Consider the following 25,679-nt stretch of genomic DNA (forward strand, 5'->3'; position numbering starts at 1 on the left):
TGTTACTGGCCCATGCCAAGGAGACAGAGACAAGTGGGTGCCTCTCAATGGGCCAACCAACAGGCCATGGAGAAGGCCAGAGAAAAGGCAGCATCTCATCCAAACCCCAGCGCCCGCAGCGAGCTCCTACCTGCTTTAACACGGATATTTGGGCTCCTGATTTTGCCAGCCGAGTTCTCCGCGGTGCAGAAGTAGTCGTTGTCGTGGATAAAGCTATTGAAGGCTGATGGCGAGAAGGGGTAGAGCTGCAAAGTCCCATTGGCATGGACATGCCGGATGTGGGGCACATCGTAGATGTCGTCGCCTGTGGCCAGGTACCACCGAAGGACGGCGCTGGGTGACCCTGCTGCCGGGCAGGGGATCACCACCCCCACTGTGCTGGAGAAGGTGACCTGCTGGATAGAGTCGTTCACAAAGTAGAGGCTGGTTCCAACATCTTCAGCGTGTGCTGTGGAGGAAGCAGAGGCCACAAAGGCACGGGGTTAGTGCAGAAATGGCCAATCCCACTGGCACAGAGATCACCCCCAGCACAACTGCCCCGAGCCCAGCCCCTGGCCCCCACGTACAGCAGAGCAGAGAAGCATCAGTGCATGGGCTGGAAGCATTAAGGCCACCTTCACGGGCCAGCGCTCCTGCTGGCAGCATGGGTCAGGGATCACAGGCACCCAACCAGGGGCTGTGCAAGCAAGAAAGGGGACCCAAGGTATCCCCCCAAGCCTTCTTCAGGTGGCTCTTAGCATGTGGTCCAACCGTGCCTCAGCACCCAGAGGCCTCAGGACACCCATGTGCAACAACAACAACCCAAGCACAACAAACTACTGATGTCCTCCTTGTCCCCCAACCCGGAGCAGCAGAACATCAATACCCCTGTGGCCCAGCAGCTCCCCAGCACAGCCCTAGGTGCCCATCAGCAATGCAGACACATCCAGTGCAAACCTTCCCTGAGCAGGGCACAGATCTTTCCTGCTACCCCATCACTGCTCCCAAAAGCTGCAGCAGCTCCCAGGAGAGGGGCAGGAAATCTAGGATCAGCGCTGCTTCCCTTTGCCCAGAGCCAGAGGGAGGGATGCCCAGTCCCAGTTCCTTTAAGCCCAAGCTTAGGTTCAAGGGCACACTCCAGGGCTGAGCCTGCAGCCACCCAGATGCCCGGGAGCATCTGTGACCACTGCAGACAAGCCCTTCCCTTGCTCAATGTGAGGGAAGGGACCTCTTCACCCAACTCCTGTTTCTCCTTCCCACTCTGCAGGACCACGAGCTCCCCCTTCTCCACCAAAGCAAGACTGGCTCTAAATAAGGCTGAGGAGGCCCCCAGTCACTCGGATCCGGTTTCTTTTTATAGCCGCACTCTTTCCAAGTGGGCGGAAGGACAGGGATAGCAAAGCGGCCCTCGGCGTGGGTATTAATAGCTCTGGCTGAGAACACTGCTCGTGGTGCTGCAGAGCCAATAAGCTGATCACTACGGTGCCGCCGGTTCAAACCGAGTCACGGGGGACCCTCCGTGACCTCGATTCCTTAACGTGGGGAGGAGGGGATGGGAGCAGGAGGGAGAAGGAAAGCCTCATCCATACGGATAGCCTTGCTGCGGCTCCTTGCCCGAGGAGCAGCTGGTTGAGCGTCACTACCCATGGCCACACCAGCCCGCTCCGCACCATCCTCAACCAGGTCAAGATGGGAAACCACCAAACACCTCACCCCTTCCCCAAGCAAAGTCTTCCCCATCCTTCTCCCAGCAGGACAACCAACCTTGTGCCTCTTCCAGCACCCATGAAACCAGAGGTGGGAGCATCTGGTTCTTGCACTCTGGGTACTCTGCACTGAATCATCACCTAAAATGACAGTTTCCTCCTTTGCCCAGGTCAGGGGCACCGCACAGCCAGAGCCATCTGTGTAACGGATTAGCCGACTAGCGAGGACCGGCGCTGCCACCACACGAGACAACAGATTTATAGGTCAAGGAAGCCTCTCCTTGTCTCCACACACACCAGTTCCCTGCGCCCGTGCACCAGTGCAAGCAGACAAAGCCGTTCGTTTTTAACTCCCTCCCCGACAGCACCAGGGGAAGGATGGAGCAGAGGAGCGAAGGGCTCCCGCTGAGCCAGGCTTTGCAGAGCTCCGGGGCCACCGCACGGCCCCGCAGATGTCATTTGGTGACATCTCCAGGCTGGTTTGTCGCCATGAATCAGCATTTCCCTTCACCAGAGCAGCGCCGTGCTTCTCCCAAATAAGTGCAAGAGGAAGGCGCACGTTTGCAGGCAGAGGAAGGGAAACAAAGCAGCAGGGTGCTATCTGTGGTACAGCCCATCACCCCAGCAAAGCAGAAGGTCCTGGAGCCAAGGCAGACGGTGCCCATCCACTGGCTTCGGACTGGGAACATCCCATTGTGCTCAGCATCCACCCAGCTCTGCCCCAGCCTCCATCCAGCACCACCATCCCTGATCCCAGGCCATGGCTCCTGCTGTAATAGGGATCAGAAGAGCATCCCCAGCCTGACAGGGAAATATCTCCTTCCCAAGCAGTGCCCAGGAAGGTTGAGAGATGCATGGGTGAGGGGCTGGAGAGTGGAAAAATACCTCATAAACAGGGGAATTCAGATTACCCATAAAGCTTTTTCAGGTCAAAGGGAGAACCAGATTTTTCATAGAAAATGGAAGTTATGGGATTGCCAATAGTTATGTGACAGACGCATAGAGTTAAATCCATATAATCTCCTTTACCATTTAGCATTGAGCACCATCCTAATTCCATGTTTCATAAAACTGTCTCCAAATCACTGGGAGAGATTAACATTTTAGAAATAGCACTGCAATATTTTTAACCCAGAAATCACTGCTCACATCTGGTCAGCTCTGCTGACCCTAACCTAGATATGGAGGGCATTAATGCCCATGAACCTGACAAGGGGAGGCTGGAGGAGCCACAGCTTCTGCTGGGGAAGCACAGCGACGCAGGCGCACGGCACCGACCCTGCAGCCAGCACTGGGAGCCACCCCAAGCCCAGCACCCAGCCACACGCTGCCTAGCTCGCTCTGAAAGGCAGGTATTTGAAGTTATCAGAGTGCAATCTTCTTAAATTGTAGTAAATTACAACCTAGAAGTATTGAAATATTAATATCTCGATCTGAGCTGGGAGAAGCAAGTCATTTTGCTATCACACCGCTGGAATATTTACTAGGACTTTCCAAACTCCATCACCTTCAGCAGCACTGCAAAGTGCTGTGCAGAAAGCATTTGTTTGCTCTAGGAAGTGGCTGTGGTAGAGCAGCCATAAACTCACCCCAGGATTTGTCACCAAACCACCTATTTCTGAAGAGGCAGCTGAGATGTAGCTGTGATTCCTGCACAAGGAGCAGCACAGGCTGAAACCTCAGCCTGCCATCACCTCGCAGGTGAGTGCCCAGCAATGCAAACCCTCCTTTCTGCACAACCACAGCAGCAGAAAGCCCAGCAAGGGGACTGAAGGAGCCACCAGGACTTGTCCAGCTGTAAGGGGCTGCAGGGATGCTGGGAAGAGCAGGCTAATTGCCACCTCACCACTCATCTATTATCCTCATTAAGGGTGGTTGGCACCTGCCCTGTTCAAGGAGAAAGCAAACCAAAGCTTGGCACTCATTGCAGGGTGGGGGTTACAGGTAGCTGGCAAGTACCAATCCTCCCTCTCAACTGCCTTAAGATACAACAGTAATTCCATCACATCCAGACCTTAGAGCTGACAGAGCCAGAAGTGGCATCTCCATCACAAAGGGAAGAGGGAGAGAAGCAGCTAGACAAGGTGAGAAGCACACTGCTAGTACCCTTTCAAGCGGAGCTCAAGAGGTGCACACACCCTGCCAGGAGCATGCCACAACCCCATGGGGAGCCACCCTACCATGGTGGCTTTCCAGCCCAGAGGGTTAAAGCCGTGACTACATCCCACCTCCACAGGAGTCACAACCTTTCAGCAAAGCCCCTCTGGCCTGAGCACCATTGTCCTCACAGCCATCAACCAAACAGGGAGCAAAGGAGAACGCTGCCTCTGGTACCTCTGTGGGTAAGGGCACTGCTCACACAGGCTTGGAGTGCAAGCTGCCTGCTCCTTAATGCATCTGCATGGAAATTAAGGCCTGAACCACCTCCAGCTATTACGACAGCACCCAGGCTGAGCCTGTAACCCTTGCCTGGAACAAAAAAGCTCTCCATCTGATTTGCTATGTACCAGGGGCAAGCAAAGGGATGCACCAGAAGCCATGCACACCAGGCTTCCTACAGAGCCAACGGTCCATTGCATCTGGCACACCACAGCCCTCCCATTCGCTTTACAACACAAACATGAGGATTTCCACCATGCGGCCAATGGGTATGAGAAATGAGGGGCACGGCTCAATAGAGCAGCCTCTGAAACCTCACCCACCTTCTCCTTTCCCCCTCCAACCAAGTTGTGCTCGCTCCCCTGTCTCACGGAGACGCGCAGCCACAGCCCCTTCCAAGAGGCAGCAGCTGGGGCAGGCAGCAACCGCTAGCAAGAGTCGGGAAATGGGTTTCCTAAATATTTGGTACAGCTCTGCTGGCAGATGATGGCGGCGCGAGGCAGATTGCATGTGGCGGGGTTTGCTTCTTACGGATCCACAAGCAGAGAGAGGGGAACTCACAAAACCATGGTTATGTAAAAAGCTGTGTCTGGCTATAATCTAGATTGCAAAGACAAGAAACACCCTGCACGCAAACCTGCCACCATGTACGTAAAGCACACATCACGACTGCAACGCCGCACACCTTCCTCCTTCGTGCCCTCCTCGGAAGTCACCCCTATGAGCAGTCCGCTGCTCTGGGTGAGATGGCTTCACGTTATCCAAGGCACAGCTCGGAACTGGGGGCTGCCATGTCAGAATCCCTGCCACAAAGAGAGGCTTCCAGTTTCGTTCTCGCACTCAGCTCATCAGCTGCTTCAGGGGACAGAGCACTCCTGGTCCCTCCACCCCAGGACTACACGGGCAGAAGACCCAAGCACCATAGGAGAAAGGCACCCGATGCCATGGCTGCCCACAGCTGAGCCTGCAGCTCCCAGCTCCGGGAAGGGCTGCTCCATAGCACAGCCCTGGCACTCGCCACTCGCACCAGGCGCAGCCTATTCCTCCAGAGAGCAAACACACCAAAAAACATTAGAGCTGCCTTATGAATTTTCTCATCCAAAGGCAGCGGCAGCCCTCGGTCCATGCAAGGTGCAGGTGAGGGCAGTGGGCAAGGTGCCACCGTGGCTGCTTGTGCTGGGAAACGTTGGCTATCCGCAGGATAAACACACACCGGGCACGGCGAGGAGTTGAGCACTGCAGGCTTCTCCTCCGTGCATTTAATGAGGGTTCCATGTTTCATTTCAGAGACAAACGAGCACTGTGCCACACTGGGGGGCCGAGATTAAAACACTCAAGCTGCATCGTTCACTGCACCCAGTACAGGAACATGATGTAAATGTAATGCCAATAGAAATCAGGCAGCGGAGATCCAGCAGGGAGATGCTGTTCCAGCTCCAAGCCTCTCAATTTTGACCAGTATGCTCTCCATTGCACCGCTCGCCCCTCGCCTTCCCACTCTTGTTCATATCACCACACCATCCTCCTGCTCAACTCCTGCTTGTGAGCTTGCCAACCACCTATTTCTGTTTGTTTTACAAGTGGGGGAAGAAATGAGCAGCTACAACCCATCAAGGGAATTCTCAACTTCAGTGGTCCCCTGGATCGAGTATTTATTTGCTTTCAGTTTCTACTTGTGCTCTTGTTCTACAGCAGGAACGTGTTAAAAGGATGTGCTTCAGCGCCCCAAAATATTAAGTATCTGAAAGGTTTATCATGCATTAAGCAATTCATTTTTTTGGTATCCTATTATTATAATGAAACTTCCATTGTGTTGCTGTCCTCTCTTTGGAACCGTTTCACTTTAACACTTTGCATCACCAGGACCATTCAACACTGAAAGATACATTCTATTTCTTTAAAAAAAGAGAAAATGAGGCCAGGAGGAGTTGTGCTAATGGAGGCATTTAATTTGCTCTTCTCAGAAGAGATTGCTCTGTGGGAAGAGATCCCTTTTCCAAGAAGCTGGGGCTGAAAACATGCAAGAGCAATAAACCCAGTGCAGCTCTGTATTATTTGGACTATCGGGGGGAAGAAATGGGAGCATCCTCGACGGTTATCTGCCTTTGGTGCCGTTTCCTCCTTGTAGCACAGTAAAAAATGCAAATGTAAGCAAAGCAGATGCTGGCACGTTCAGCACAGCAGATCCTAAACACAATAGAGATTTTGGGTAAAGCTCCCAAATGCAGCTTTGCTCCAGCTCAGCTAAAGCAGCCAGTCCATAATTGGTAATTGATGGAAGAATTGATCACCACAACACACCGGACAGGATGCCCTAATAAGCCTCAGCATATATTTGCCATTGGATTCACATGCAGATACATGGGTAACGCAATAGGCAGCACGAGAGAGCTCGTGTCAGGAGGCAGCTCCGTCCCTTCCTTGCACTTTCCTCATTTCCCCAAATTTCCCCCTTGCTGTTCTCCAATGTCAGAAGGGATAATTAGGGCAAATGTCATTTCCCACCCGCCGAGCAGATCATTTCCCAAAACGTGGGCACTTCCATCGCCCCATCTGCAGGTCGGGCCGGGTGCAAGGAGGCCATTTATTACAGGAACACAATTACAAATTCCCGCAGATTCGGAAATGGGCAATTCCTTTATGTAACCTCCATCGATCGTGGCAACAATCGCACTGTGCTTTAACAGCCCACGTTCCGTGCAGCTTGCCTTTTTAATTGCATCTACAGCAGAGGCTCGGTTTAGAGTATTACCTCTATGCGTTTGGAGAGCATTCGCTTAATCCCCAACTTTAATTTAATCTCTCATCTTTAAGCGTGTGCCTGTCTCCTTGACACACTTGTTTCACGATCTCCCCCATTCCTGATATAAATCTGATTTATGCCGAGGCGCTGGGTTACCCTTAACACGGCGTTCCTAGAGGGAAGGATGCAGGCTTTGAAGCATCGCTGGGTCTAGCCTGCCTTGCGGGATCGGGCTATTGCTCCAGGTCGCGCCGGGAGCGGGCACACAGGGCACGGCTCTCCCGTTCCGCTGGGGCCGGGGGCCCGAACCGGTGCGGCATCCCGCGGCCGTGCCACCACCGGCGCCCCGGGGATGCTCCGAGCCGCGGCTCCGGGACCGCCCCGCTCCGCGCTGCCCTCTCCGAGCCCCGCGCTCCGCCGCTCCGTCCGGGGCGAGCGCTCCGACAGCCGCGAAGCCCCTCTGCCGGCCGCCCCGGCGGGGCGCACCGAGCCCGGCATCCCGAGCCCCGCTCCCGGAGCGCCCGCCGCGACCCGGCCGGTGCCCGGCGCCCCCCCCGTCCGCAGCCCCGTCCGCGGGGGGTGCACGTACCTTTCCGCAAAGAGTACAGCAGGAAAAAAGTTACCAGCCACATGCCATAAAGAGCACCTATGGCCCCGGGCTGCGGCGCAAGTGCGGGCGGTGCGGTGCCCCGGCGTGCCGCGCTCGGTGCCGCCGCGCTGCCGGGCAGGGTGAGGTGCCCAGAGCCGAGCTCGCAGCCGCTCCTCCTCCCCTCTCCCGGCGAGTGGCGGCGGGCGGGTGGGCCGGGCTCCCGCGCACTCCCCGCCCCGCTCCCCGCAGGGCTGACGGGCGGCAGCGCCCACCGAGCGGGACCCCGCGGACGGGGCGCGACCGCACCGGACCCCCCTTTTCCTGCTGCTGCTGTTCCCCGGCAGCCAGCCCCGCGGTGGGCACCGCCGCTCCGGGCAGGGCTCGGCCCCCAGGGGCTTAACGGGAGCCGGTCACGCTCCGCCGAGCCGAGCCCCCGGGGCTGGAGCACACAGCGGAGGCACCAGCAGTCCCCTGCAGACCGCCTACGGGAGGGCGGCTCATCCCCGCGGGGAGCGCTGCTGCCGGCACCGCAGCCTGGATGCGCGTCGGGGCTCAACCAGGACACCGGGCAGCTCGCCTCCTCCCCGAGGCTCCCGGGCGCTTTCCAGAGGACAGGAATGGGGCTTTCCCACCACCATCCCAAGCGGCTTCCAAGACACGGACACAAGCAGGATAGGGCCTAGGGACTTCATTACACATTCGTCCCTCGAGTCAGCAAACAACAAATAAACACTAGTTAATGCTTTACTTCGGGGGGGATTTATGTGAGGCTAAGCTCAAGCCTAGGTTCTTACTCCCCAAGACAGTCACACCAGAGCCAGTTTGTCTGGACCATTAGAGCAGCTCAGAATGTGTTCTCTTGAAGTGATTATAAGAGGTTCTCGCTGCTTTCCAAAACAGCCTTTCCAATCCCAATTTGTTGGAAAATAAGCAAAGATTGAAGCATTCCGATTTCAAGCAAAACAATGAGCAGAAAAAAACATTATGTACCGATTTTTCTTTCTTAACAAAACAGCACTGTTTTGCTTTGTTGGAAAGCCATCACCACCCGGTTAAAGAATTAGGAACACGGCTCCTTGGCCATTTTCAACCCACACTGGTTCATTGCAATTCCTCACACTTGGGAGTCCCCCGGAAGGACCAGAGAGCTCACCCCCACCACCGAGGTGGTACTTGCACAGCGTGGGGGAGCAGCTCCCGTTTTGCACAATCAAAGGACACAGAATCTGGCAGGACTATCCAAAGATCCTGCACACCCACCCCATGTCCCCATCCCCTCCCTATTCCAGGCCACCCACACCCTCATTTTCATAAGCAGCAGTCACCTAGCCCATACACATGCACCTGCCCAGACCTCAGTACCCAAAAGCCAACAGCAAAGGTGGGAGCAAACACTGCCCATGCTATGAGGGCCTGATGCACCACATCCCTTCCTCCTCCTCTTCTCCAAGGAGATGCTTCCCCTTCCTCCATGCTGCCAGGCTCCATCGCTCCATCACCACCTCCCGTTCAGCCCATTCCCAGGCCACCCCAGCACTCTGTCACCACTCAGCATGTGGGTGTCCCTGGCACACAGCCCTGCCACACGTGCTCCTCCCCAGCCCCATGCTGTCACTGCTGCTCACTCGTACCCCCGGCCGGGCCATCAGCATCCCGAGAGGCGATGAAGCAGCAGCTGATGCACATGCGGTGCCCACACATCACATCCCTCTAGGAACTGAGGTACATTTCAATCGCCACCTACATCCATATACAGATGTTAGCCGAAACATAGCAAGGAAATAGGTATTCAGGCTCATACCCAAGGCAACAAGCATATCCTGGGCTCTGGGGAGCCCCAGGCACATGCCAGGCATCTGCCCCCTTCCCTCCCCAGCAGCGGCTGCAGGATGGCAGCACAGGCCAGCCTGCTAGCAGGGATCTTCCTGCCACCAAAACTGCTACAGCATTTCCCTCCCCAGCACGCTGTGTGTTGGGCTCAGGTGCAGCTCTACCCTCCTACACTCGGGAGTGAATGAAAGCGGGGTGCGGGGGCTGGCGGGGCACTCACTGGCACAGCGCCCGCAGAGCCTCACAGATCTGTTGGAGGCACATGTGCAGGGGAGTAAACGCTACTCACCAGCTCATTTTTAGCTCCCTTGGCTGCTCAGCATCTCCTGAGAGCTTCCTCATCAGCCCTAGCTCAGAGCATCAGCCTCTACCGAGAGCAGCACTGATCTCCCCCTGCCAAAAGCTTCGTCAGGACAGGGCAGCATCAGCTGCTGCGAGGAGAAGCAGCACCAAGAGAGACAACCAAACGCCGTCAGGCTGAGCCACCAGCCCCAGGTCACGCTCAGAGAGCCATGGCAAGCCCCTGAGCTGCTTGTGCCCCCCATCACAGCCCCATTTGCCCCTCCAGTGACTGTTGAGCCCGGAGGCACAAGCGGGTCTGGCAGCAGAGGGCAGGCAGCCAGGCGCCTGCAAGCCCCATTCAGGGCCCGCATTTGAATAGGCACAGGAAGCGTTTGCCCATCGCCTTTGCATGAGCGACCCCGTGCACAGGCTGGGATGGTGCCGCACGCTTCGTACGGCTCTGATGGGGAAGGGCTGAAAGCCACCACGTTACTTGAGCAGCACTGACCTGCACTTTTGGCTCCCAGAAAGCAAGGGCAGCCCCAACGCTGGGAGATGCGCGTCTCACTGACCCGCTAACAGCGAGCGAGCGACCTGCCCTAGCAGCAGCGAGCCCAGCTGCAGAGGGGAAGCTAACCCTAACCCTAACCCTAACCCAAACGCTTCAACACACGCAGGAGAAACCCCAGCGCCACAAACCTGTGTGCACCCTGGGCCCCCTTGGGGAGGGGGGCCCCCTGCCCTTCAGCACAGAGCATGCACAGCAGCGGCTTTCCCGCTGGGCCGTGCTTCTGCCTCTCCCCAAGGACAAAGGCGGAGAGGTCGAGCGCTGCCACAGCCCCCCTGGACCCAGCCAGCCTCCTTTCCCCCCCTCTCCCCGCATTCGGTTTGGCTCCAGGCACCGTTTACCCTCAGATCCAGGACTCCCCGGAGTTCTGGGGTTGCAGGGGTGCCCCATGCTCCCAGGACCCCTTTTGCCAGCCGGATGCTTTCCCTAAGGATAGCTCTTTCACCAGTACGCGAAACCCACTCCATACAAGCACACAGCAGGTCTCTGGGGAGAGCAACAAAGGAGGGGCCTGAGAGGCATCCCCGGCTACTACGATCACTTGCAACCCAAGGCTTTGCCATGTGCCAGCCCAGAGGCACTGCAGAGGGGCACACAGCGCTCCGGGGAACATCTCTCACCCCGGCATCCCTCCAGCCAGGGCATGCGTGTCCTCCCACCGGTCCTAACCCCATGTCCTCAGCCACCCTCCCGGACAAATCCCCCGGAGGAAGCAGTCATTAAAACAAGAGGGCTACTTACCCTGCGGAGCCGATTGCCACGGAGCGCTTCCCACACGTCCAAGGCTTCACCCCACAGGACCCTGCAGGAAGCAGATCATCCTCCCGTGACCCCTGACCAAGCACCCTGCTCCACAGAGGGCACAGCGTGACAGTCACCCTCCATAGAAGCCCCCAGCTCCACAGGGCCACTCCTGCAGCCCAGCACTAGAAGGTGGGGGAAGAAGAAGGTGGTAATTGCAGGCTGGGCTGCAGCTGGGCTCAGCAATTAACACACCACCAGGCACACCTGGATGTGAAAGGGCTGTTCCCTGCGGCGCCCGTCTCCCTGGCCACAGTCACCCCCAGCAACACCAAAACAGACCAGTTCCATCCCATTCCTGCACCCTTCTCAGCAGAGGCAAGGGGCAGAGGCCCCAAATCTGGCCCTGTACGGGTGCTGCCCAGGTGGTGACGGGGGTAAGGTCCCCTAGCCCGCCTGTGGACATGTTGCAGCCTTCCCGCATCTGTGCCTCAGTTTCCCCAGGGGCAGAAGGAACCGGTTGCCACATGGGGCAGCGGGAGGATAAATGCCCTGGAGGTGGCAGGGGGCTGGTACCCAGGTGAAGGGGGCTGGCAGCCCCCGGCCAGGCAGATGCCAAGAGGTTGATGTGCCCCCAAACACGATCCCCCCCTGGGCTCGAGCAGCTTCAAGCGCTTCCATAAGGGACCCCCAGGGCCGGGTGCTCCGGAGCCGGCAGCAGCAGGACCGGCAGCCGGGATGCAGCGGGACCCGCCGCGCTCCGCTCCCCGGGAGAAGCGGCTCCCAGGCGAGAAGCTGGATCTGTGCCGCCCTCTAGTGGTGCAGCGCGGTACTGCGGAGCGGGCCGCGGCTCGCCTGCTCCCGGAGCCTTCATCCCGCGGCCACCGAGGGATGCGCTACACGGCATCGCTGCGGCCGTCCATCTGCCTCAGTGTGAACACTCAGTGCCTAACAGCCCCCGCTCTGGGGCATGTGCGACATGGAAATGAGGGCTCAAGCGTTGTTTACTCGGGCTGCGAGGGTAATTGAAGAGCGCGGAGCGCTGCTGTTTTGGCAGATGTGGCTGCTGATGGATGCGCTGCCTTTTCGGGAGCAGAACAAAGGGAGAAGGAGGCGTGTGGCTGGCTCCCCGCCAGCCCGGCCCCATCTCTCCACGTCGTCAAGTGCTCCTCTTTGGCTCCATTAGTCACCATTTGCTGCTCTCCTGTTTTAACTAATGAGGAGACATTTTGCATTCACGTTTCCTCCGGGGCCAAACGCATCCCTGGCATCGTGGAGATGGCGCAGCAGCGCTGGCGGGCTCCAGCGGCCTCCCTGCTCCTCCTGTTCCTCATCTCCTCATGTTCAGTCGTGGATTAAGCACAAGAAAGGCCAAGGCACAGCCAGCCAGATCCCATCTCCCTTGCACCTGTCTGTCCAGAGACTGGCAAAGCAAACAGGGAATAGGCAGTGCCAAAGGGAAGCTGTTCAGAGCTGGAATTCTTCCCGGAGGAAAAGGACACTCCAGTTCTGCACTATATTATTGACCCAATCCCCTTTGTGTCACAGAAAAGATTTACTTTGAGAAGATTAAAGGCTCAAGGGACTGTGAGAGAAATCCTCCAAGATTGCCTGGTTTGGGGAAGAAGATGAACACTTCATGAGGCCATGGCTCCCAGCTGACCCATGGGGCTGGGGGCACAGGGGTTTGTCCCATGGGGCACACTCCGATGGGGACCATGACCAAGCAGGGACAGGGTGGCCTTTCCCTGGGTCTTTCCCAGCTTCCCACTCCTGGGCTCAATGTCCAAAGCAAAGGGAACAGGGAGAGGGGCAGGGAGCCCTGCGCTGGCTCCCACCCCTGTGCTGCGGGCAGCGCCCCTGCCCCTGGCGCAGAGAGGCCGCATTTCCCATGCACCGTATGATCTGCTTGTGCCTTTCCCCTGCTGTGGTTCCCTGGCTCCATCCTGGAGGGGCACACAGCAAAGGCTACTCTAAAATTAGCTCAAATAACAGCCTGGCCTCCCAGTGTAACCCCCAGAGCACGTGTTGAGGTGCTGGCACTGTCCTGCTGTGCCACTGCACACCCTGCCCATGGCATAGTGCCCCAGCCCCAGCCAGGGGAGCGAGGGGCTGTGTGTGTGCACATGTGGGTGTCCACAAGCCAGGCAGAATAATGCTATTAATGCCATCTGGTGCCGAGACAGAGATCTCTTGTGCAGGGAGCCAGACATCGCTTGTCCGCCCCTTAATCTCCTCCCTTGGATGGGGGATCCTTCCCTGTGCCCTGGGGAAGATGGGGAACGCTGGGCTGCAGGATGGTGAGACCCTGCTGAGGATGGGCTCATTCTCCCTGGCTCCTTTAGGGGACACAGCCACAGAGAGCACACCTCAGTGGTCTGTGCTGTTAAACAGGCACTTTTCTCCCCCCCCCAAACGGCTGTGCAAAGCTGCAACAAGTCATGAGTGGGTCAGTGTCAAGTCAAAATCATATTTCAAGATAATCTCCTTAGGGTGTTAAATAAGCACCTCAGATTAGACAAATTGCATGGATTTGGTCTAATAACCTCCCCCCAGTTAATCCTGTTTTACTGGCAATGTCTGACCTCAATCAAAGCCCAAATGGACCAGGAGAGATGGCTTCAAGTCCACCAGCAGTGCCAGGGTGGCCGGGCTTGCAGAAGGCTGTGACACCACATCCCCCTGCAGCAGGAACCCAGGCTGGATGCACCATCCCAGCCCTATTCTTCCCCACAGAGGATGCCAGGATCAAGCACTCCAAGAAAACAAGCACGCAAGCAGCCCCACACATGCCTGCTTCTACATCCAACATGGTCCACAGCCAGCGCATCCCAAGGGAGGCATGTGCCACGGGATTGGGGCACCCACAGCCAGGGAGATCCTTCCAAGCAGCAGGGATGGCTGGAAGCAGCAATGTTCCTCCCTCTGCAAACCCAGAGTGGAGTCATCGGCTGCTCCATGTGTGCGTAGAAGCCGCTCCTGGGACTGTGTTGGAAGATGTCTGCAGGGCAGCAAAGTCACTGGTGCGAGGCCAGGAGAGAGCCCATTCAAATGCCTCAGGCACAAGGTTTAACCTCGCTCAGCTTGCACTTTATTAGCCAAGAAACGCGCTGCATCTAACACGGGGGAAAGCACGAGGGCAATTTGCGTTCCAGCCCCGTCCAGGGCGAGCAGGGTAATGGATCCACTGGAGCGGGGTAAGGAGTGGCCCTTGGCAAGGACTTTCCTGCTTTGGATGAGGCTCTGCATCCATGGTGCCATTGCAGCTCTGAAACCAGACAGAGCGGGCAGGTTACGCAGCACAGAGGCCTCCAAGCATCGCTGCCCAGCACAAGCGGACCCAGGGATCCCGGCTGTCAGCGGGGTGCATCCTCCTGCAACCTACCCGCAGCTACAGCTCTTCCTCGTTCCCTTGCCTGTGGAGCAAATAGAGATGGGTTACACTGGGCAAGGAGGCTGAGATGGGAGGGAGGAGGAGCCGAGACCCCAGCCCTTTCAGCTGGCAAGAGTAGGACAGGGAGGAGAGATGAGGCTGCCTTGAAGCCATGCAGTACCCACCTCCTCTTCTTCCCTCCACAGTGAAGTCGCTGGCCTGGGGGCGAGAGACACAGCTGAGACTTCTTGTGCCTGGAGCCTTCCCCCCCATCCCATCTCACCCCTTGTGCTGTGCTCCAGTGAAACAAGTCCTGCTCAGGCTTGTCCCCTTGCTGGGGACCACCGGGTTTGGCTCTGCAGGATGCCCTGAGCCCACCCATCTCCCTTCAGGGCTGCTGGGAAGATGTGACCCCCCTGTGCTGCCCTGCACAGCCACAAGAGCTCTCTCAGCTCTCTTTCTCCCCACGCTGCCATCCACAATGGCAAACGCTGATGGTTTCCTTATCTTTGTCCCCAAACCACTGAGCCACGGCAGTGCTGTGGCTGCGATGCTGCAGCTGCCCCTGCCCCTGGGGTGAGGCAGGCAGTGGGGTCTCTCTGGGAGCTGCCAAGCTCTGCGGGCTCTGGGAACGCTGGGGCTCACTGTGGAAATGTCAGAGCTTGCCCTGCTATTTTTAATGGGTGACCTTCCCTGCGAAGCCTCGGCGCTGGCAGGGAAACACTAAATCTGTGTGTGCTCTCCTTCCCGACCTGGGAGCCTGTCTGGCTGGGATTCGCCAGGGTGCAGGCGATGCCCTCCCCTCTATGGAGGGGCAGGACCCATGGCCCCCTGCCCCTCCTGCACCGGGCACAGGGTAAGGAGGGAGATGGGGTCAGGGCCAAGGGGAGCCCAGCCCACCCGAGGCACTTACTGAGGATGATGAGGAGCCCGACGACAAAAGCCACGATGGCAAAGATGAGCCCCCCATGGCGGATGCTCTCGTAGTCTGGGGAGGGGGGGAGCAGGCGTCAGCCGGGGCTGAGCCCATGGGCAGTGGGGGAATGGGCTGCCCTGCACGGGCTGTGCACTCACCATAGCTGAACCTGTCCAGGCCCTGCTCGGGGGCTTGCTCTGGAAAAGAGGAGAAACCCCAGTGAGAGGCAGGGCTGGGCGCTGGGCTCGGGATGGGGAGGTGACATGGGAAAGATGAGGAGTGCAAGCAAGAGCACTCCAGCTTCCTCAAGGTCCAGCTGAGCCAGTAAAGGAGTCCCAGATTCCTGGGTTTCACCCCAGGAAGTTTAAAGCCCATTCACAGGATGCCTTCACCCCGTGCCAGCCATCCGATGGCTGTGTGCCACTGCTGGAGCCACCTTACCTGAGTGTGCTAGGAGCCAGTGGAAGGAGAAGTCCCCCTGAGAATCCAGCCACCAGCCAGCACTGATGTGCCAGTGGGCTTCAGAGCTCCGGGGATTCATCCCTGTGTCTCCCCTGAATCCCCCACACCACCTTCCCCCGTGCAGGCTTCTGCATGGCAGGAGGCACCAGCCCCGCTCCCAGTGAAGGCATCTCCCCTCCCATGGCATCCCTTGGGGTGGGTGCTCCCCGCAGCTCTCTTACCGTCGCCCATCGTGTCCGTGCGTCCAGCGGGTGCCTCGCTCTGTGAGTGGGTGCCCACGGGGAAGCACATTAATTGGGAGGCAAACCTCATTAAACATTAATGGCCTCGGTGTAATGTTTATCACAGTCACGAGGGGAGGCACAGGGCTCCCGCCCGCCTTTGGGAAGGAGGCCCGGGAGGGGAGGGCCAGCGGTGGGAGGACCGGGCACCCCAGAGCCATGGGTGTCCCCATCAAAACACACCTTCCATTGCTTTTGGAACACCAGGAACCTGCCTCACCTCCCAGTGCAGAGCGCACAGGTACGGGCTGTGCCTGCCTTTTCCTAGGGAGAAGTGGGCAGCACACCCTGTCCCTGCAGCCTGGCACCGAAGGTCCCTGTGACAGCCAGGTCAGTGCCTCCCAGCATAGCATCGAGCCACCCCGGGCGCCCTGAGCACCCCAGCACAGTGCGCTGCATCCCTGCACTGCATCCCTGCGCAGCAGTGGGTACCAGGATGCTGCACCCCTCGGGGCTGTGCCAGCCCTGGCAGCGAGGCAGGCTGTTCAATCCGGTTTGCTCTAATCTCACCATCAGCAAGCAGGAATCATGTGCCCAGGCAGCACCTCAGCTCCGGCACCATGGGGTGAATGAAGCCAACCCCCAGGAGGGTGATGTGTGGGGCCGTTCCAGCAGCCCTCTTGTTCCAGAGCCTAAGCAGGGCTCAGCATCCCCTTGGATCTGCACTATGGCAGCCAGAAGCTCCCAAAGGCCGAGGGATAAGGCAGCTCTGTGAGGCTCATGCGCTCCCATCACAGGGTCCCTGGCTGCAGGAAGGAGTTGCCCACCCGCTCTCCAAAGGGCCGGACCCTCAGCCCCTGCCCTGCTCCCCTGGAGCCCTTGAGACGCCGCAGCCAGGCACCGATAGAAAGGGTATTTATTCCCTTCCCCGCCCCCGGTCACAGCACCGAGCACCCCAGCAGCACACTCGCCTATTTAAAAGGAAACACAATAGCTCGGTTTATTGTAGACAGTCAGGATTTTGCCATTTCTACACACCACAGGGATTGCTTTGTTCCGTGTTAACACCGACGGCACACCACAGACAGCACGGGCGCTGCTGACAGGGCTGGGCTGCGCGGAGGCAGGACTCTGCAATGGCCAGGAGCAAGGGAAGGGGCAGCCCAGCCTGCAGGCAGGGCCACCAGTGGGGTGGGCACAGCAGAAACCCCTCTCAGAACCATGCTGGCAGCCAAGAACCCTTTCCTGGTGCATGGAGAGCACTGGTATCCGGGCTGCCCCTGCTTGGCAAGCACCCACAGCCAAGCCAGCAGTGCCCAGCCACAGCTGAGGCTGTGGTTTCCATGCACATGGGCTTGGGGAAGGGGCCTGACACAGATTTGCCTGCTGGGACCCTCAAGCAGACACAAGGTGATGATGGCTCCATCCCCACTGTGCAAGCTCAGGCATGCAAAGCCCCTGAGCATCGCCCACTGATGCTTGCTCCATGGGGAGAAGGGGCAGTGGCATCAGAGTGCTGACAACACGTAACTGCCACAGGACGACATGCAGCACTGACACGGGTGGCCATGTCCTGGGCCATGGCACACAGAGTGACAAGGCATCAGGAAGGGCAGGGAGCACCAGGAGGAAGCACCGGAGACAGGCAAGGGCAGGCTCCTGATTTCAGTGTTTCTGTTTAGCCCTCAGAGACTGTCCAGCCTGCCCAGCTGCGGCTGGTGGGCAGGCAGAGTGATGGCAAGGAGCTGGGTTGTGCTGGTAGCAGGGTCACCGCTGCGCAGCCGCCCTCTTTCACAGCATCACCGTGCTGGCGGGGGGACGTCACAGGCTTCTCTGCCTCAACAGCGCTTCCTCACACTTAAAGCAGTGTCCCACAGCGACGGCTTGGCTTCAGCCGGGGACAGAAACGGGCAGTGCCAAACAGAGAGAGGAGAGCTCCCTTCAGGGAGAGCCCAGGGGACTGGGGGATGTCCCTGCCTGACTGCACTGCGGCTCCCTCGGGGCAGGAGGGTTATTGCTGAAACAGCAGCGTGTGGTCCAGAGCCTCGCTGGGCAGGACCCTGACCCACTGCGGGACTGGTCCCCGAGCCCTGCCCAAAGCCTGGCACAGACATCACCGTGCGGGCTGCACCGAGCACCCCCAGCTATGGGCAGGGGGACACGGGGCTCCCCTTGGGCAGCGCCTGCCAGTCCTACACGGCCCGAGCCACACACACAGCACGAGAAAGGTGAAGAGAAAGTCACTATGACAACATCAGCAACGACTAGCCCTAGAGGTCATGATCATCTCACATCAACATTACACAGCACTGGAGGCAGAGAGGACGGTGAGTTTAGTCGGGTTAGTAAACAGAGAACCGGTGCTGAAGTACAGAGGGTAACACAGACACAGCAGCTTCGCATCTCCTTAGAGGGACCTGCTGCTGCCGTTTCAGTTTCCTCGCAGGCCGCTGGCATCTGCAGTCCAAGCATCTGTCCTCGGGTCTCTGGCTCTGCGTGGGAAGGAGAGCAGTGAGTCAGGCTGGGAGCAGCACCAGCAGCACAAACCATGCTCCCACCAGCACCGGCTCCAGACTGCCCTGCTGCAGGCTTGGGGAAAGCCTGGTGCAGGCGAGGAGCGAGATGCCCCAGGGACTCGCAATCAGCTCTCTCCAGAGGCCCTAAAAATAAACCCACGTTGGGTGGAGGAGCACAGGGGAAGGAAGTGCAATGCAAAGGAAAACCTGGACAGATGCTTCCCTTTCCTGCTGGGCTGCCTGGGGCTTTGCCTGGGGTGTGCTGAGCCCTGGCTGCTCCTCCCTTCCTTCCCCGCACTGAGGCAGTGACAGCCCCAGTGCCACCACACACAGGCTGGCCAGGGCCGGGACTCACCGCATGGCTCTGCTCAGTTCTCCGCCTTCGGTGCTCCCGTTGCTGCAAAGGGAAGAGCAGAGTGGTTTGGAGTGCTCTGAGGGCATGGGTGCAGTGCAGCAGCAGCAGAGCATGCACAGGACGGGTGACCTTACCGTTTGAGGTGATCAGGTTCTCAGCCTGAGCCTCTTCATCCCCTGGAGCTCTGCAAGAAGAGGAGCACAGTGAGAGGCTGGGACCTGCACCCCATTCCTAGGGGTGGGATGCCCAACAGTGTAGGGGCACGACAAGGAAGGAGCCCTGGAGTGTGCGGAACTGATTTGCCACCCTGCAGCATTGCAGCAGAGCTTTGGGTACCAGGCACCCGAAAGGGATGCTGAGAGCACACAGCCACCCTGCCAGCTCTGGGAGGGAGCCAGGAGGAGCTGAGCACCGGGCAGAGAGCTTCACCAAGGAATATGTGCCCTTCCAGGCTGCTCTCCCTCACCTGGGCTTCTGGTTGAAACTGCACCTGCATCTCCTGCCTGCAAGGGGAGAGAAACACCATGAGCACAGCCAAAGTGGAACGGAGCAAAGCCTTTCCCAATGGCCACTATAATGGCTCCCACTGCCCCAGCCCGCAAGCCCAGCATCCCCTGGTCCCCAACTTACTGAGTATAAGGAGAATGCCCACAGTGAACAGGACCACAGCAAACACCAGCCCCCCGATCCTCAGGCTCTGGTAATCTGCGGGAGAAGACACAGGGGCTTGCTCCTGCTGGGTTCAGGGACAGGGCCGCCTTTTGCTCCCCATCACACTGGCCAGCACCCCCGTCCCCATGCACAGTGATGCTCACCATAGTTAAAGGGGTCCTCCTCCTTCTCTTGGGTGGCCACTGAAAGAAGCAGACAAGGGGTGGGAGGTGAATGCTTGCCCTGGCTGAAGCCCTGCAGCCCCAATAGCCCCCAGCCAATGCAGGCACTCTGCTCCCCAAAGGGCTGCTGCCCAATGCCCAATTCCAACCCCTTGGATCAGAGGGGCTGTTGTCCTCCAGGTCCCTGCAGCCTTTTCCCATGCCCCTGCCATCGCCAGCATGCGGGAAGCACTTGGCACCTACCATCTGCCACGGCTGCCGGCACCAGCAGGGAGCACAGGAAGATGAGCACTGCTTCCATGGCTGCTGTGAGAGAGGGAAGAGGGATTCAGCACGGGGGTGGTTGATGGAGGGTACCATGATGGGGCTGGGTGCATGGTGGGGGACTGCAGGCAAGCCCTTGCAGCCCACGCCATGGGATGAGGAGCCAGGCTGGCCCTGGAAACACCGGGAGCCCGGCCAGGATACCTGGATACAAAGGAGGTGAGGGGCTGGAGCAGACACACACGTCCTGTGGGGTTCTGTGGTGTGTTTTCAAGCACCTCTGCACCGCTGGCTCTGCTCCTTGGTGCAGTCTCAAGGTTACACTGCAGGCAATGGGGCCAACACAAGGGCTGTGATCTCTCAATCAAGGTCAATACTGTGCCCTTCAGCCAGAGCATACTTTAATTTGTCCCAATTAGCATAGCAATTACAGCACATTCCCACAATGAGGCCAGTGGCCCTGATGGGACATGAGCTCACAGCCACACTTGCCCCTTGGCTCCTCACACTCAGCTGGAGCAGAGCTGAGCTTGTCCCTTCACCAGCATCAACACACTGCTCTTGTGCAGGGGCACCAGAGGGCATGGACCTTTCCCCAAGGGATGCTAGCCTGGTACAACAGCGCTGTGACCAGGCTGGGATTCACGTCTCTACGCCCCAAGCTGCTGACCCATTTGGGATGGGCACCCTTGCTGCTGGGACTGGTCACCACCAGGCACCGCTGCTCTGCCAGCACACACAGTACCCATTAACTGGCCCTGACCGTGCTTTCCCCTCCTGCTGAGGGGACAGGCAGGGCTGGCTGCTCTGCTCCTGGTGCTGCCTCCGTGCAGCGCACACCTTGCCGGGAGGACAGGGCTTGGCAGGAGCATCTCCTTTAAGGGAGCAAGCAGGGGGCTCTGAAGCATGGATCCGGTCGGGCTCTGCCTCCTGCAGCGTGTCCCTGCGCTGCTCCCAGGCAGCCACCCAGCACCCGCCAGCAGGGCTCGCGGCCATACATGGTGCGGGAGCACCAAGAGGTCTCGCTGCTGGCACAGGAGATGGAGGGGGGTTATCGGGCGCCCTGCACAGCCCTGATAGCACCGAGTGCTACAGAGCGGCTGCAGCTGCCGCACTGGATCCGTGCCGATAAGAAAGGGGCCCTCGGCAGAGCAGGAATTCAGCTCACTGACGGATGCAGATCCCTGGCGTGCTGCTGTTCAGCCCCTCCGGAGCCTGACCTGATTTGGATGCAGCCTCCATCCCAGCCCACCCCAGCAGCAGGCTCCTCAGGGCACCAGGTCCATCCTGACGCGGCTCCTTGCCCCAGTTCGTGCTGTGAAGGTGCCCAGGAGCAGCACACATGGAGGAGCACCAGCCACCCTGCCCCAGCGGCCCCAGCAGCGCTTTGCTCCATGGCTGTTCTCCAGCTCCCATTGTGCCTGCGGAGGGAGCAGCCTCCATCCCCACGCTTCCAGAACCTGATTTATTCACCATAACAAGTTGCGTCCCATGATAATTCCCGTCCCTCCCTCCCCTTCCATGTGCTGTCATTTGGAAGTCAGGGTGTTTTATCTGCACGCTGGAGGGTTTAATTTCCCTTGCCTGCAGCTGCCGCTGCCATTGTGTGGCGCGGGGCCGCACTGGAGCGTGCCGCTGGCTCCCGCACCCAGACAAGCCCCCTCGTTAGCCGAGGCACCTAATTCTGGGTAATTACCAGGCCTTAGAAACACGTACAAAGCACCCAGCAGCTGCTGGTACTGTAACTTCTAGCTGCACATTTCCCTGCGTCCTTTATCTCACGTCCTTTATCTATTTACTGCCAAGGCTGCCAGTGCAAAATCAGTGTCATTACCCGATAGCGGGGTGTTGTACGCGCACAAGGAGATGCAATGCAGCACGTGCCGCTGCCAGATGAACGGTATTAATTGGCTCTTGGAGCATATTAACGATGCCTTTATGTTTTGAACAAACCATTCATCAGAGCTTTACAGTTCATTTGGCTGTTATTTGACTGCTATTGTAGCGGCAGCTCGGTGACACCCCCTGGAGAACACACTCGGGGGGGGGGGGGTTGCATTATGCACAACGCCCTGCCCTGAACCCCACCACATTCCCATGGGGTGAGCCCTCCTGCCTGTAAGGTGCAAGTGCAGGGGCAGCCCTGGCTCTCCTGGAGGCAGCAGTTCTCACCCATCACCCTGCATCCCAAGTCACTCATCACACAGAGCCATCCACCCAAACACCTCTTGTCTCGGGATGCTCCCACTGACATCTGAAAGATGCTTCCCAGCACAGGAGCCGTGCTGCCAACTGCCTGGGTGTGTTTTGCCAGCTCTAACATCTCTGAGCTCCAGAACCAGCCCATGGCTTCACCACTGCTCTCCACATAGCCCAAAGAAGGGGCCAGTGCTGGGGCCCTGCTCAGCCACGGATGCTGCTTCCAGGCCTCTGGAAGCTTTTGGCTTCTTGCACTTGGTGCGGCAGAGCTCACTTTTACACCAAGCCCAACGCCCAGCGCACAGCACATAGCACACAGTGCACAACTCAGAGCACACAGTGCACAGCCCAGAGTCCAGAGCACACACATGTTCTTTTGTTTTCTAACTCAGCTCCTAAAATGCACACACTTCCACTCGCTGGAACTCCTCTCTGCACGAGTTAACCATCAGGGCTGGCAGTGGCCTTGCTCACAAAACAAACACAGCATTCTGGAGCGCAAACCAGCCCGCCTCTCCCCTCAGGAAGCACATGCCTTGTGAAGCACTATAGGCTTTTGGGTTGTTTCAAGCTGGCCCACCCACTTCTCATGAAGCTGAAATCGAGTGAGAGGAGCAAACACTGCAAAGGGGTTGTGGTGCTCCCCGCTTGTGCGTGCAGACTGCAGCGCTCAGGGCTCCTCTCATCCCGAATCCAGTGCAAAACCAGCCCCATGAGCCCATTCCTCCCCACACTGCTCTGCTCAGCACAAAACTGTTTTCTCCCGATGAGCCACCCAAGGTTTGCAGTCCGTCACCCGGCTGAGGAGCCACACGCCCATGCAGACCGCAGGGAGCAGGCAGCGCAGTGCACATCGCATGTGACTTGAATCAAAACATGGCTTTTTCCTGTTGAAACTGCAAGATCTGCCTAAACACCGAGAGAGGAGGAGCTGCACAGGAAGCGGGGCTCTCCCGGAGCTCTGCTCCCCTCTCAACCCAACCTCAAGTTTTACTAGGGAAAGCCAAGTCTTTACCCCCCATCCCTATCTGCATGGCTGAGTGAGAGCGAGTGCCAGGTAGAAGGCATCAGGCACTTGGGAGAGGGCCCCAGGGAAGGAAGCAGTAACACAGACCAAGGGAGTACGTGGAGTTTGCTGTCTGGGGGCTGGGCTGTGCTATCACATCCTGCCTCTCTGGTACGATGGGGATGAGACCAGGGCCATCCTCACCACTCCCTGCCTCCATGGAGCTTGGGGCTTCAGGTAGCCGGAGCTGGGAGCCACCAATCCCCATGCACTGGAGCCAGATGATTCACTGCCCTGCTGCCCCGTGCCAAGCTGATGGATGACATGCTCTGCTCCATGCAAGGCACAGTCACAGCTCTCCCTTCTGGATAATCCAGCCCTGCCATTCTGCATGCCACTGGGTTAGTGTGTGTGCGTGCGAGACGGAGGAGCAGGGGAAATCCAAGCAGACAGACCCAGTCCCTCCTGCCCACCAATCAGCTCTCCATAGCATGGCAAATCATACCAGAGCAAGGCAGGTAAATCTGTAAGAGCGCTGAATCTCAACATCCCCTTTTCCTTTCATTGCACAGCATAGATCTGCCCTGTCGAGTCTCAGCCATCACAGCACAACGCCAGGCAGCCTCCTCCCTCCGTCAGGAGTCCTCAGGGCATCTCCCAAAGATCAGACCTAGTTACAATCTCTGGTTTCAGTGCAAAGCCCCCAAGACCGTGACAGCAGTGCTCAGTTGCCTGGAGCATTTGAGGGTGTGCATGTGTGAATGGACGTTTCCAGCTATGCAGAGATGTGCTCTTCTGCCATTTCACGTCAGCATCAATCTGACTATTAATGTGCCTGTTGTTGTGCTCCGTGGTCCTAAATGAGAGAGAAGAGAGATTTCCAGCCCTTGCCATTCTGATATGGACGGCACTCCCCAGATTTGGTGCTGATTCAAAGGCTGACCAGATGGAAGACGCAAAACTGCCTTTATTGCCTCTTGCAGGTTTGAGGTATCCCACCAGAGCAGAGGTTGCTCAACAGAAACCCTGTCCAGGAGCCCTAAGAACTCAGACTTTAGCCCTGCTTCTGCTGAATGAGACTCACTGCATGTGGATCCCCATGGACCAGGCCTGAGGGGGTCAAGGCTTGCAAGAACACGGGATCACAGGGAATCACTGAACACAGCTACAGGAGGCTCTAAGTGCTGCATCCTTCAACTGTGCCCCAGCATTACACTTGCCTCTTGCACGGCTTCTTCCAGCCCCGGGCAAGTGGCCCTAGAACATGAAGAAGCCATAGCCAAAGCTGCCCGTCTGCATCTGCCTCACACAGAGTCCCCAGCTCACCCCAAGTGAGACACAACAGGCACAGAACTTCATTAGAGACAAACCATGACAGCGGAGCTGATGGCTGCCTGGCAGTGCCGGCATCAGGAGAGCAGGCAGGGAACCCAGCCCTGGGCTCCAGGGAAGCAGAAAACACCACCTCCCGTCAGGGCTCTGCTGCTCCTGCTCTCTCCTTGTTTGCTGAATGATAACTGGATGCTGTAAACCTGCCCCGTATCAGCACAACAGGAAAACAAGCCAGACACACGCAGAGGTTACCTGGCAGTGAGAGAAATCCAGATCATCAGAGAACACTGAACCAGCAGTGGAGGAGAAGCTGCTTCAAGCTCCCGTGTGTCCTGGGGTACCACAGAGCCGCCACGCTCAGCAGTGTCAAGGAGCAGACATGTTCTCCATTCTCTGCTGTTGCCATCAGTCATGACCAGAGCAGGAGCAGACTCAGCTCCCTGCCAGGCACGGCCGCTGCCTGTGCCAGCACCGCTGCGGGGGCACAGCCCCTCAGCAGGATGGCTCCATGCTGCCCAGTGGGAGCGGTGCCCTCCCTGTGCTCGGCTGACACAACAGCTGTGGAGCTCAGCAGCCTCTCTGCGCCTTGGAAACCAGCGTGAAAAGCAAACACAGGGGAGCAGCCTGACCCGGAGATGCCAGCTCGCTGGGCTGGGCTCAGCACCAAGGTCTAAACTGACGGCAAACCCATGACTCTCCATGCCAGTTTACCTGAATGGGTAAGATTCAAGGATGTAGCTAAAACTCCAAGGTGAGCGTGGCACACAGGGGGCAACGAAGCCGCCCCACACGCAGGGGCATTCTCCATGCTCTAACAAGTGGTTGGGCTCTGCAGCGGCTGCACTTCACTGGCAGCTATTCCATCACTCCACCTCGGAACCGTGCTCAGGCTGCATGCAAACAGGGACTCTCTGGGCTTGTCTTCATTTCAAACGGGAAGTGATAATACCCAAAGGGACTGAAAATCACAACAGGACCCAACAGGAGGTCGGAGCAAGGCGGGCTCACTGAAATGGGTGCAGCGGACTGCTTCAACTCCTAATCCATACAGGGCTTTTCCCGGGAGGCTGCTCTTTCGTGCTGCAAAGCTTGTTCACATCCACACAAACCACCTGTCACTTTCCCTCCCACAGAAATATTCCTGTAAGATCAGAGATTCCACCACATGGACTCTGCTATCTGTTTCTTCAGGCAGCATTAATTACACACCCTGAGAGACACGCTCTTCCTTCCCTCTCGTAAGCCTTCCTGAGATAAAGCACTCCACTGTTTATGTATTGCTACGATGCTACTAAAATATTTAACAACACAAGGCAGAACGCTGCCAAAAGCCTGGGGAGGAGGATTACCTCCCTGCTCCATGACATCCCTGCGCGCCACGGAGC

The 25,679-nt window shown here is 58.0% G+C and overlaps 2 protein-coding genes across 3 annotated transcripts in view; both read right to left on the reverse strand.

The window, feature by feature from the left end:
• Window positions 1-7,604, reverse strand: part of DSCAML1 (DS cell adhesion molecule like 1) — a 92,775-nt gene extending 85,171 nt beyond the window's left edge. The window contains exons 1-2 of one of the 2 annotated variants that reach the window (XM_061368319.1): window positions 7,397-7,604; window positions 131-448 (exon numbers count right to left, since the gene is read on the reverse strand). In XM_061368319.1, coding sequence (XP_061224303.1) covers window positions 131-448; window positions 7,397-7,439 — 361 coding nt within the window. In that variant the 5' untranslated portion in view covers window positions 7,440-7,604. The remainder of the gene's footprint in view (window positions 1-130; window positions 449-7,396) is intronic. The other variant, XM_061368322.1, reaches the window with a different exon arrangement.
• Window positions 7,605-13,885: 6,281 nt separating this feature from the next.
• LOC133220238 (uncharacterized) lies at window positions 13,886-25,117 on the reverse strand. Its single transcript, XM_061368189.1, has 12 exons — window positions 25,006-25,117; window positions 19,737-19,799; window positions 19,476-19,514; window positions 19,291-19,365; window positions 19,127-19,163; window positions 18,795-18,844; window positions 18,686-18,702; window positions 15,790-15,880; window positions 15,265-15,303; window positions 15,104-15,178; window positions 14,203-14,409; window positions 13,886-14,085 (listed from the first exon to the last, which is right to left on the reverse strand). The coding sequence occupies exons 1-12, from the start codon at window positions 25,100-25,102 to the stop codon at window positions 13,934-13,936; spliced, it is 942 nt and encodes a 313-aa protein (XP_061224173.1). The 5' UTR covers window positions 25,103-25,117; the 3' UTR covers window positions 13,886-13,933.
• Between the last annotated feature and the right edge of the window lie 562 nt (window positions 25,118-25,679).

This window comes from Neopsephotus bourkii, unplaced genomic scaffold (genome assembly GCF_033783945.1).
Source record: "Neopsephotus bourkii isolate Nb327-2 ecotype Australia unplaced genomic scaffold, CSIRO-AGI_Nbou_v1 NB_1433, whole genome shotgun sequence".
Classification (NCBI taxonomy): domain Eukaryota; kingdom Metazoa; phylum Chordata; class Aves; order Psittaciformes; family Psittacidae; genus Neopsephotus; species Neopsephotus bourkii.